The sequence below is a fragment of the Oncorhynchus nerka genome, linkage group LG3, assembly GCF_034236695.1.
Source record: "Oncorhynchus nerka isolate Pitt River linkage group LG3, Oner_Uvic_2.0, whole genome shotgun sequence".
NCBI classification, from domain to species: Eukaryota; Metazoa; Chordata; class Actinopteri; order Salmoniformes; family Salmonidae; genus Oncorhynchus; species Oncorhynchus nerka.
In genome coordinates, this window is record NC_088398.1 from 38490996 (window position 1) to 38503202 (window position 12207).

Sequence of the window (12207 nt, forward strand, 5' to 3'; positions counted from 1 at the left end):
TGTTCGAACCAGGACCAATTTACCCATCCCTGGCCCTGAATAAAATCATTATGTAAAGAAAACAAGCTCTGATCTGGAATAAAGTGGTCAGAGGATACTCACAGGATCTCCTCGGATTCCGGTATCCCCGATGTCTCCTGCATGTCCTTTAGTTCCTTTGGGTCCCTGAACACAAAGAACACAGAAGTATCTGTGAGTGATAACCATATCAGAATCATGAAAATTAATGAATGCATGGAAAAGTATCAAAACATTATATTTGTGAGGTTGCAATGACCATACGAGGACTCACCCTTCTCCCAGGGTTTCCTCTGTCTCCTGGGGGTCCAGCGACTCCACTCTTGCCCTAGTGCAAGGAAATAAATCAGTCAGCCACACATTACAGTGTGGTCTAAACGTTAATCATAAGTCATCATATTAGTCTCTACTACTGTGGGTCTGATTTGTGGGAACAACTTCAAGCAAAAGCACTCAAAGTTGGATTTACGGTACATTTTGCTATGTAAGATGGTGGATTATAGAGTGGATTTCAAAAGCCCTTCTGGCATGTGACCAAGATTGTAAAAGCTGTAACTGTTCCCTTGAAGTTCGGTATGACAGTCCATGCCATAGTTTAAAATATCTTAAAGTTATGTTTTTCTTACCTCTTCTCCATTGATGCCATCCAGGCCAATCTCTCCAAATTCACCCTGATAGAAGACAAGGGTTGTTGGGGGTTGATACTCATCATTAAGATTCAAACAATCATCAGTATTATGTGATCAATGTACTGTATCGATTATCATTTGAATATACAGTGCCTTCAGAAAGTATTCACAAGCCTTGACTTCAACATTTTGTTGTTTTACAGCCTGAATTTCAAATAGATTACATTAACATTTTATGTCACTGGCCTACACACAATACCCCACGTCAAAGTGGAATTATGTTCCCAGACATTTTAAAACATTTATAAAAAATGAAAAGTTGAAATGTCTTGAGTCAATAAGTTTTCAACCCATGTGTTATTGCAAGCCGAAATACGTTCAGGAGTAAAAATGTGCTAAACAAGTCACATAATAAGTTACATGTACTAACTCTGTGTGCAATAACTGACTACCTCATCTCTGTACCCAACATATACAATTATCTGCAAGGTCCCTCAGTAGAGAAAAACCTGGTTCAGTCTGCTTTCCAACAGACACTGGGAGACAAATTCACCTTTCAGCAGGACAATGACCAAACACACAAGGTCAAATATACACTGGAGTTGCTTACCAATATGACATTGAATGTTCCTGAGTGGCCTAGTTACAAATTTTACTTAAATCGGCTTGCAAATCTATGGCAAGACATGAAATGTCTGTATAGCATCGATCAACAACCAACTTGACGGAGCTTGAAGAATAAGAAAAAAAGAATAATGTGCAAATATTATACAATCCAGGTGGCAAATCTCTTAGAGACTTACCCAGAAAGACTCACAACTGTAATCACTGCCAAAAATGATTCTAACATGTAATTGAATACTTATTTAATCGAGATATATTAGTGTTTTATTTGTTATATTTATTTTTAAGTCAAGGGGTGTGAATACTTCCTGAAGGCAATTTCTCAATTTCAAAAACTCACCTTTTCTCCAGAGTACCCACGACCACCCTGATCAAGAGAGAGAAAAAGAGATATCTATTGTTAAATATTTTATGCAAAAAAAGTACTACATTCCATTATGATTTCACATCAATTAACCTGATGATTGATACAGTGGTGCTAACTGGGTACTTACCTTGATGCCCCTCTGCCCAGGACATCCCTGGAAACCTTGAGTTCCGTTGACACCAGGAGGACCTCTGTCTCCCTGTCACAGGACGAGAAGTAAGAGATTTCATGTAACAAAACATAGCGTACGTACACTGTATCGGATAACATTGAGATTGACGATGGTTGCCGTGCATCACCCTAGGGTCCTACACATTTGTGACCTAGTATTCTCTGCATCGTTGTGGAAGAGCTTGTAAGGAAGCATTTCACTGTACTGTTTTACGCCTGTTGTATCCTGTGCACGCAACAAATAAAATTGGATTTAATTGCACTTTGAGCATCTGGAATTATTACTATTAAACTTCAGAGCAGGTGTATAGTGTGGACTGAGGGCACAGTCTTACTAAAGAAGACAGAAAGAAAGCTGAACATGTATTTGTGGGGTTATTAATAAGGTTTCAGATAAAGTATGAACATAAATCTGACTTACGGATCCACCCTCATCTCCGGGATGTCCTGCTCCACCTGCTCCGCCTGGACCACCCTGCAAGATAAGAAGTATATTATGCATAAATCTACACTGTATAACTAACTCATCACAATAGTAAAGCACAAGGTCTTTCATCGTCTACAGAAACATTTTCCTAGCCATCTTTTAATTTATACACTTAATATTAGCATACTTAAGTAATAATAATAAAGAACATTAGTAACCTTCAGTCCTCCAAGTCCGACTGCTCCTCTGTCTCCCCTTCTGCCGGTGCATTTGCATGGCACCGCGCAACACTCCCTCTCAGCAATGTTGTCCTGTAAATTGCAAAGTTTACAAAGTTGGAATTGAAGACGGAACAAAAACAATTGTGTACAGCCAAGATAATTGGTTGATTTTTTTATATTTTTATTTTACCTTTATTTAACTAGGCAAGTCAGTTAAGAACACATTCTTATTTTCAATGACAGCCTGGGAAAAGTGGGTTAACTGCCTGTTCAGGGGCAGAACGACAGATTTGTACCTTGTAAGCTCGGGGGTTTGAACTCGCAACCTTCCGGTTACTAGTCCAACGCTCTAACCACTAGGCTACATCTCTGTGACTTGACTGGGACTTAAATTATCTTCCTTTAAGATGTTCAATGTGGTCATACTATAGCTTAGTCCTTAGTCTTTCTCCAGGTTCTTTCCTCAAAGCGTTTGTGGGGCAAAGTTGGGTTACATGGCAGTTGGGCTGTATGGTACAGTATAGGTACAAGTACAAAAACAGGTAACATTTCAGTAGTGAGTGACTGTAACACCACTAGGGTTGCAATCACTAGGGTTGAAATTTTACCAGTAAACTACCAGATTTTTGGTCACTTTCAAGGATATAGAATTTGATCAAATACATCTAGTGGCATTTTTGGTTACTTCATTTTATCACAAGTGTCTGTCATTATCTCTGGCCCTCAGTGTGGCCTTATCACATGTAAAATATATTTTAAAACATCAACTAAAAAATGATTACCATTATTTTAAAATAAGAAAAGAATGACAACGCTGCAAAACATTATCCTAAATATAAACCATCGACTTAATGAATACCAATGGTGTTTAATATGAGGGAATCAGCATGAAATATCCTTTATATTTTTCTTTAATCACTTTAATATATAATACCATGTCAATAGGTATTTGTTGGGGCAAAACTGATGGCAGTTGTGAAAAAGACAATAGTTGGAAGAGTTTTTCATTCGATTTTGGATTAGATGCTTTTTTCATTAATAAGGCTATTCTCTTGAACCATATGGTCTATTCACCAGAAACAAATGCATTATTTGGACACAGATATAAAACAGGTAATATTATATATGAATACATTTTTTAAAGTTATTCAAGTATAAATGACAAAATGTATCATAGATTGCCATAGATTACCGCTTAATTACAGAAGATTCTGGTAACTTTGATAAATTACATGTAGCTTTTGCAACCCTAGACACCACTCACCAGTTCCTCCAGAAGCTCATAGTCCAAGTCCATGACATTAACTCTGAGGGGTCTGGTGTACCTGAAGCCGCGGCCAAACTCCAGGAGCACGGCCTCCTCAAACCTGGGTACCCGCTCCAGACCCACCAGGATAAAGCTGTTCACACCTAGCATGGCACAACACACATAAGACTCAGATTCTATTCCCTTTGTCCAGCATGTTTCTCAGTTAATGCCGTTTCAACTGCTTATTATCCAGACATAATAATTCTCCTCACCTGAAATCTTAAGTTCTTCAACCTGTCTCTTCATTTCATTATACTGGCCATCCAGACCATCAGTCAGATGGATCACAATCTGTGCGGGGGGTGGACAATCATTTAATTTAATTAATCGTGAATGGCATTTGTTTAAATTGGTTTGCTTTACTCTCAAGTCAAACTTAAAATGGCAGACTTCAAATCTGCTCTCACACAGTTACATGTTTATGAAGATAATTACATGAAGTAAAAAAAAAAAGAGACAAACAGACACACCTTGACCGCATCTGCTGCTCGGCTTTTGAACCTGGACCCATATGCGGCAATGGTCTTGGCGTTGAGGAAGTAGGGTCCGCGGGCGCGCAGTGCTCGGAATGCCTCGAACAGCATGCCGGCGTTGTCCGTGAACTCCAGGTGGACGGGTTCTGAGGCGGCATCCATGGCCAGGATGCCCACCTGGATCAATGGGATCTGGCCCGACGAGCAACTGATGCCCGTCATCTTGGTGATCCTTTGGAGGATGGCACCCATCTTGGACTCCAGGATCCTCTGGGCCTGGAAGATGTTTGGTGAGGACACATCAAAGCCTACCAACACCTCCAGACTGCAGGCTGAAAGAGAGAGAGAGGAGATACGGTGAGGTTGGCTTGTTGTTGGTGTTTTTGTACCACAACTTTTAATATACTGTAGATGTTTTTTTGTCATTTATTTTATCAATGTTCAATATGAAAGTGAATGTAAGTAAAACAATCATCAGGAAGTTAAATAGACATGCCATTTTATGTCCCCCTAATACCAACACTAAGGAAGAAAAATTAAAATGGTTCTTACTTTTTGAGGGCTCCTGGCTCACGCCAGTGCAGAGCTTGATTCCCTTCACCTCGTCATCCAATGTCTCAAGGATTTGCTCGTTGAGCTCAGAGAGCTCCACAAACGTGCTTGCCCTGGCCACTGTGGAGGCCTCACTCGCCAGGTTGTTCAACTCATCCTCAATGTCACCCACGCCGACAGCGTAGATGCGCACACCGGTGGCCTTTAACGCCAGAGCTGCGGTCTTGCTATCGCTGGCCGACCTTCCGCCGGTGATGATCATCAGGATCTGGGCGATTCCCTCATCCTTCCTGCTGCCTTTATCTTTGATGAAGTGGTTCTCCTGTACGTGGTGGATGGCGGTACCTGTATTGATCCTGCGGCCTCCCTTGTACTCGGTGCGGCTGATGGCATCGATTATGTCATCCTTGTTCTTGTAGGTGTTGAGGTAGAACACGTCGGTGACGTCGGTGGTGTAGCTCGCCAGGCCAATCTGCAGGTTGTCACGCTCAGTGAAGAAGAGGTCGATGAGGTTCTGGATGAACCCCATCACCTCCTTGAAGTTGTCCTTGCCCAGGTTGATGGAGCCGTCCACCAAGAATACAATATCAGCAACCTTGGCTTTAGGGAGGCCTGATGCAGAGAGAGAGAACAGAGAGAGTGAGTGAGAGAGCGAGAGAGAGGGATAGAGGGAAAGAGAGAGGTGCCATGTTGAATCATATCTACAGTATTTATTTCGATTTTATTTTGTATTTATCAATACGTTTCTTATACAGAATAAGGTGAGAATGCATTTCTGCGTGGTTTCACTTACTTGGGTCGACAAAATCTGGTGGTGCCTCATCAGGCATTGTTCCGTTCAGCCTGGCAATAAACCTCTCCTTAATGACAGGCAAGCCGGGGAAAGCAGGTACCTGGAGAACATCGGCAGAGCTGGTGGCAATCTGGTTGAGCTCCCTGTAGTCTGCACCAGCCCCGATGCCGATGCAGTTAACCCGGGAGCCTTTAAGCAGAGGGCCGTACACGGACACGTCAGTGGAGGACCTTCTGCCGGTAAGGACCACTAGATGCTGGGAGGCCTGCGCAAGCCGGACACCCGCCGAGGCTTTCAGCTCATTCCTGGTCACATACTCGATGGCGTTGGCAAGATCGGATGATCTTCCACCCTGCTGGCGTAGTCTTTTGATGGCTGAGAGCACAGCTGTTTTTTTGTTGTGGGAGTTGAGAGAGAACTCTGTCTTGACCTTGTCGGAATATTGGACGACAGCGACCCGGACCTGGTCAAGTTGCACATCTAGTTGCTGAACGATGTTGAGGATGAAGTCACGGATGTGGGCGATGCCATTGGAGCCTGTGGTGTCCGAGCCATCGATGAGAAAGATGATATCTTTCCGCCCCATGTTGAGGTTAGCTGAGAAGTAAGACACAAGAAAAAGTAAAGCAGGTGGTGTTTCACTTTTCTTGTTGGCAAAATATCTTTAAAATCATAACAGTTGAGCCAATATCATACAAAACATAACATAAATTGCCATCATATTCAAAGATATTTTTGATTGGTAAGCACTATTTAGAATTACGTTGGGTTAAATAATCTAGTATGTCTTACCAATATCCAAAACTGAGGGAACAAAACTGCCGGAGATGTCAGTGGTGGTCATGGTGTTGACTGAAGCAATAAGCTGCTGCTCCACTGTTGGAAGCTGCCCGAAGTTGTTAATGGAGTAGGCAAGTTCTGGCTTTAGGGCGATCTGCCTCAGTTCATTGGGGTCGGCATTCTTTGTGCCGATGGCTAAAGGGGCAACCAGGTTGGTCTTCAGCTGATTAACCGGTCCAGAGACGTCATCGTTGGACTTTCCCCCTGTGACTAGAATGAGGAACTGAGGAACTCCCTCCTCAATGCGGCTACCTGCTGATTTCTGGTAGATGTTCTTGGAGATCCATTCAAGGGCACGGCCAGTGTTCCGACGGTTCCCACCGCTGCTCTGAAGCTTCCTCGTGGCCTGGCGGACCTCGTCTTTGGTGGAGTGCTCGTTCAAGAGGAACTCCACCGTGGCACCGTCGCTGTACTGCACCACTGACACCCTCACCCGATCCAGACCCACGTCCAGCTTTTCCACGACCCTCCCGATCATGTCACGGATGGCGGGGAACTCGCTGCGCACCGCTGTTGTGCCGTCAATGAGGAAAACCACGTCCCTCTTTTCTCCGCCAGTGAATACTACGGTTGTGGTGACTGTGAGAGAAGACAGATACATCAAATGTGTTTGTTGACAACACAAGTTGAGCTGCAATGTCAATGGTGGCCCACCCATTAGGGAAATAGAGGACACTAAATATAATATATCATTATTATTGAGAATACATTTTTGTAATGAACATTTGAGCAGAATATTTAAAAAAAAATCGATATTCAACTAGACTACAGCATTGCACAATCACAGGTGGTGATGCAAACTACTGAAACCCAGTTAAAAGTTCAACCGTAAGAACAACACCCCAGCGGTCACTCTCGAAAGTGCAAAAGACTGTTTCTAATAGACGTTGTTGGGGTGTTCATCTCAACTAACGATACAACAATTGAGCATGTGTCAGGTGGTAGCGATTGTGCTCTGTCTGTAGTGCTGCTTTGACAAACTCCCATGTAAGCGAACTTGTAGTTTTCCTGCTTAACCCACAGCTAGCTAACATCAATCAATCAAAACTGTAAACACACATAATCTTTGTTTTTAGTCTCTTGTGTCACTGGATTTGAAGAAATAGAAATGGTATTGTACCAGCACTTCGTTTGGTTGAGCTTGTGTGTTAGCTATTAAAGCATTCTTTTTGTGCCCCTGCTAATACTTCAAAGGTGCACCCATGAGCCGGGTGACCTTTCTCAACGGATGCTTATCCTGTTCAATACAAAGTGGCACTATGTGCAGTAATTGGTGATTTCATATTTTCCCATGCAAAAATGTAAAACATCTTCAGCTGACCACCTTGGAGCGATTATTCGGCTATATTTGCTATGCCCGTTTAAAAGTCAATATGGAGAGGGCCATGAAGGATAGAGTAGTAAACACTTATTCCACAGACAACTGCAACACTGTAGAATATATTGGACCGGTATATAAAGTATTTGTGTAAGACGTAGTCAATTAGCAGAGCACATGCTCAAATGCATTAAAAAAATATGATTATTTGTACAAAACTTTTGAGTATCAAATAAAAAATGCATTGATATTTTTAAACGTGAATGAACTGACCTTTTCACCTTCTGAATCAGTTTCAAATATTGTTTCAAATTGAAGGGGCATGACAGTTGCTGTTCAACTGTATTATGACGTTATAAGTAACAGGAGGAAAATCACCAAATTGCATGAATTTCACTGTGGAATTGGCCCCCTCTGTCAAACAGACGAACTACACCACACCAAACAACGCGTAGTGAGCAGCCCATTTGTTTGGTATATGCTCTATCCAAACCAGACAATCACTTACATATTTAGAAAATGTGTTATTTGTTATCCGCTGCTTAAGACGAAAACATTTGTACCAAATATACTGGGGTAAGTAATGTGGAAGTCCGTGTAGGACCGTTTAAATCTCACGAGCCAATGAAAATATAACATTGACGATGACATCATTTTGGGGTGTAGTACCGCTACTAATCATTGGAGAAAAGTTGCACTCATTCAAAGCACAGGACCCAGAGGGTGAATGGGCAACACAAAATATTTAAGTGCCTTTGAACAAGGTATGGTAGTAGGTGCCAGGTGCACCAGTTTGTGTAAAGAACTGCAACTCGGTTACACTCAACAGTTTCCTTTGTGTATCAAGAATGGTCCTACACCCAAAGGACATCCAGCCAACATGACACAACTGTGGGAAGCTTTGGAGTCAACATGGGCCAGCATCCATGTGGAACGGCATTAACCATACACCTCAATGAACTCTGCTCCTGCCGTCAGAGTGAGATCATGGTCAGAAGTGAATGGACTCGCTGGACTGTTCATCTGTATTGCATTTGACCTGTGTTTAGTGCGTGCACCTAAGTGTAAGTTCTGTACATGTCATTGCTTCTTTAGATCATTGCGTCGTTGGGTGTTGCTAAGGTAGTTGAGTCATTTACTAGGTTTATAATGTTCATTATTCCTTTACCATTTTCATCATGCTACTTCTAGCAAGCTAGCCTAGGTGCAAGCAAGTCATGCTACCTCATTTATGCGCTGTACCACATACCTCGGATATGATTCTTCTATTCTTATTTTGTGTGTATGCATATCATTATGTTTATGGACATTTCCAATGTTTGTGTAGCCTCATGCTATGTGCACTGTATTTATAGCCTGATTTAGGCTGTGCCTTCCTCGTGGTGCAGCAACTATCCCATGTTTGACATTGCAATCAAATTTCAGTTGCTAGTCCAGCTACTTTCTATGTCATTAGATTGGTGTAGGTCTGGCCTATGCATATCATTGGTCATTCTCTGTTGTGTGCATTATTTACCTGTATACTACATTGTTGTGTTTAGTCATTTAACTGTGTTATTACTGTCTGGTCATTATTGTGTTTATAGCAATGCATAGATATTATGTTATTACTGTATCCTACCCGGTATATGCTATCCCTAGCATTCATACGTCAGTGTGTAGTATGTGTATGTACATTCCATCTAGCCTCTTTACTGCCATTCCAGAAATGCCTTGTAGAACCACTTTTGTTATACATGCTTATTTCCACTGTGAGTACTGTCAATACAGAGGGGTGTGGTGTGGTGAATCATTATCTACAATAAATCTGATCTGAAGACATTCTTGCCGGACACTGGCACCTTTAGCTCTCTATACTTGTGCCCCTTCTACATGGTACTCCCGGATCAGCCTTTAGTATTTTCTCAGTGCAATGGCTCCAATTTTGGCTGAAGTGTTTCCAAGCGAGTGGAAGAGAGAACGTTTTTTAGTATTTATCCCCGGTAAAGACAATAACGATTCTCCGTCTTAAATTTTATTGTTTATTTACGTATTAGGGTATTTAAGTTTTGATTATAAACATTGTTTGAGTTGTATGGAAAAGTTTATTAGTAACGTTTGGGATTCATTTTGTATGCATTTTGATGGAGGAAAACTGGGTGGATTATTGACTAAAGAGAGCCAACTAAACTGAGTTTTTATGGATAAAAAGAAGGACATTATCAAACAAAAGGAACATTTGTGATGTATCTGAGATCTTTTGGAGTTCCAACAAAAGAAGATCATCAAAGGCAAGGCATTAATTATATCGCTATTTCTGAAATATGTAGCGCACCTGCCTGGTTGAAATATGTTTTTCATGCTTTTGTATGCAGGGCGTTGTCCTCAGATAATCACATGGTGTGCTATCGCTGAAAATACTATTTGAAATCTGACACAGCGGCTGGATTAACAAGAAGTTAAGCATTATTTTGATGTATCAAGCTTGTGATTTTATGAAAGTTAAATATTTATAATTCTGTAGGACGAATTTCACGCTCCTCAATTTCACCGGATGTTGGCCAGGTTGGACGCTACCGTCCCCACCTGCCCATAAGAAGTTAATTAACAGTGATGACACATACCTAAATCTGTTGTTGTTTCTGGCGTAACGTCAATAACAACTGACTCCACAGAGGACAGAAGTTGCTGCTGGATGTTTGGAAGGTCAGTGAAGTCAGAGACAGACAGAGCGTAACTGGGATCATGTGATATCCTCTGCAATTCTCTGCTATCAGAGCTCCTTGTTCCAATTCCAAAGATCAAGACCCCAAGCTCCTTCAGAGCAGCAGCTGGAGTGTCAACATTGTCAAAGGACCTTCCACCACTCAGCAGAATCAGTAACTGTGGAACACCTTCAGTGCGTCGACTTCCGGAGGAGGCAGTCAAGACATTGTCTCTCACGTACTGGAGAGCTGCTCCAGTGTTGAGAGGTCTCCCACCTTTGTGTCTCAGACCTCTTACAGTGTTGAGAATCTCTCCTTTTGTTGTGTATGTGTTCAGATAGAATTGGGCGGCTGGATCTCTACTGTACTGGACCACAGCCACGCGATCTTTGTTCTCATCCACACCGAGTGTCTCCACTACTCTTTGAACAAAGTCCCGCATTGCTGGGAATCCACTCCTAGTGCCATCAGATCCATCCAGCAAGAACACGACATCCCTCCTGGGAGCCTGACTCTCAACTAGAGAATGTGAATGTTCAGAAAAATAGTTTTATTAAATGATGCATAGGTAAGGGAAAACAGGACAAAGCTGCTATCTTCACATGACAGTCATCCCTTTCCCTAATCTCAAACAACCATTCAAAGAAAGTGTCAATGTGTGCATTGGACTGAGTGCTATCATAGAGAACATTCCTACAGAGGTACAAAATAAATCCAATATGAAAGGCCTCGGGAGGCATCTACCTAAAATGTCAAAGCTATCAAATACTCATATCCTGTTGTAAGAGTGAAAATGGAACTGATCAAAACCATATTTATCTTACCTAGAATTGTTGGTATTACTGTTGGTGTCATGGTTGTGACCTGTACAATGACAGTGCCCATAGCAGAAAGAAGCTGCTGTTGGACATTGGGGAGGTCAGTAAATTCAGACACAGAAAGAGCATAACTGGGGTCATAGGATATTTTTGTTAATTCTCTGCTATCAGAGCTCCTTGTTCCAATTCCAAACACCAAGACACCAAGCTCCTTGAGAGCAGACGCTGGTGTATCTACATTGTCAAAGGACCTTCCACCATTCAGCAGTATCAGAATCTGTGGAACACCTTCAAGGCGCCTACTTCCAGAGGAGGCAATAAAGACATTGTCCCTGACATACTGGAGAGCTGCCCCAGTGTTGAGGGGTCTCCCTCCTTTGTGCCTCAGGCCTCTTATGGTGTCCACAACGTCTTCCTTTGTTGTGTAAGTGTTCAAATAGAAGTGGGCCTCTGGTTCTTTGCTATACTGGACCACAGAGACTCGATCTCTGTTCTCCTCCACAGTGAGTTTCTCTACCACTCTTTGAACAAAGTCACGCATTGCTGGAAAGCCATTCCTAGTGCCATCAGAACCATCCAGCAGGAATACTACATCCTTTCTGGCAATGCTTTGGTCCACTAAGAGTTTCAGAAACAAAACAGAAAATATGTTAACATTGCTTCAATGAACCTGAGACTGAAAGATGTGTGTTGTTTTAGTTGTCCTAGATAACGCATCCGTTCTTACCTATGACTGTTGGGGTTTTGGGTGTGGCCTCAACTTGTACAGTTATGAGTGTGGAGAAAAACTGCTCCTGGATGCTGGGGAGGTCAGTGAATTCAGAAACAGACTGGGAAAAACTAGGATCAGTGGCAATCCCTTGAACCTCTCTGCTGGAATTTCTGGTTCCAATGCCAAAGATCAAGACCCCACTGTCTTTCAGGGCAGAAGCTGGTATGTCAACATTATCACTGGACCTTCCC

The 12207-nt window shown here is 42.2% G+C and overlaps 1 protein-coding gene across 5 annotated transcripts in view; it reads right to left on the bottom strand.

Annotated features, from left to right (window-relative positions):
* Positions 1 to 12207, bottom strand: part of LOC115107642 (collagen alpha-3(VI) chain-like) — a 110168-nt gene that overhangs the window by 22427 nt on the left and 75534 nt on the right. For 4 of the 5 annotated variants that reach the window (XM_065011660.1, XM_029631135.2, XM_029631118.2 and 1 more), the window contains 13 exons: positions 6377 to 7003; positions 5585 to 6181; positions 4792 to 5403; positions 4237 to 4571; positions 3979 to 4057; positions 3722 to 3867; positions 2455 to 2547; positions 2231 to 2284; positions 1766 to 1837; positions 1612 to 1638; positions 645 to 689; positions 293 to 346; positions 103 to 165 (listed from right to left, as the gene is read on the bottom strand). In XM_065011660.1, coding sequence (XP_064867732.1) covers positions 103 to 165; positions 293 to 346; positions 645 to 689; positions 1612 to 1638; positions 1766 to 1837; positions 2231 to 2284; positions 2455 to 2547; positions 3722 to 3867; positions 3979 to 4057; positions 4237 to 4571; positions 4792 to 5403; positions 5585 to 6181; positions 6377 to 7003 — 2804 coding nt within the window. Of the gene's footprint in view, positions 1 to 102; positions 166 to 292; positions 347 to 644; positions 690 to 1611; positions 1639 to 1765; positions 1838 to 2230; positions 2285 to 2454; positions 2548 to 3721; positions 3868 to 3978; positions 4058 to 4236; positions 4572 to 4791; positions 5404 to 5584; positions 6182 to 6376; positions 7004 to 10345; positions 10946 to 11250; positions 11863 to 12207 lie in introns of those variants that run through there. The other variant, XM_065011662.1, reaches the window with a different exon arrangement.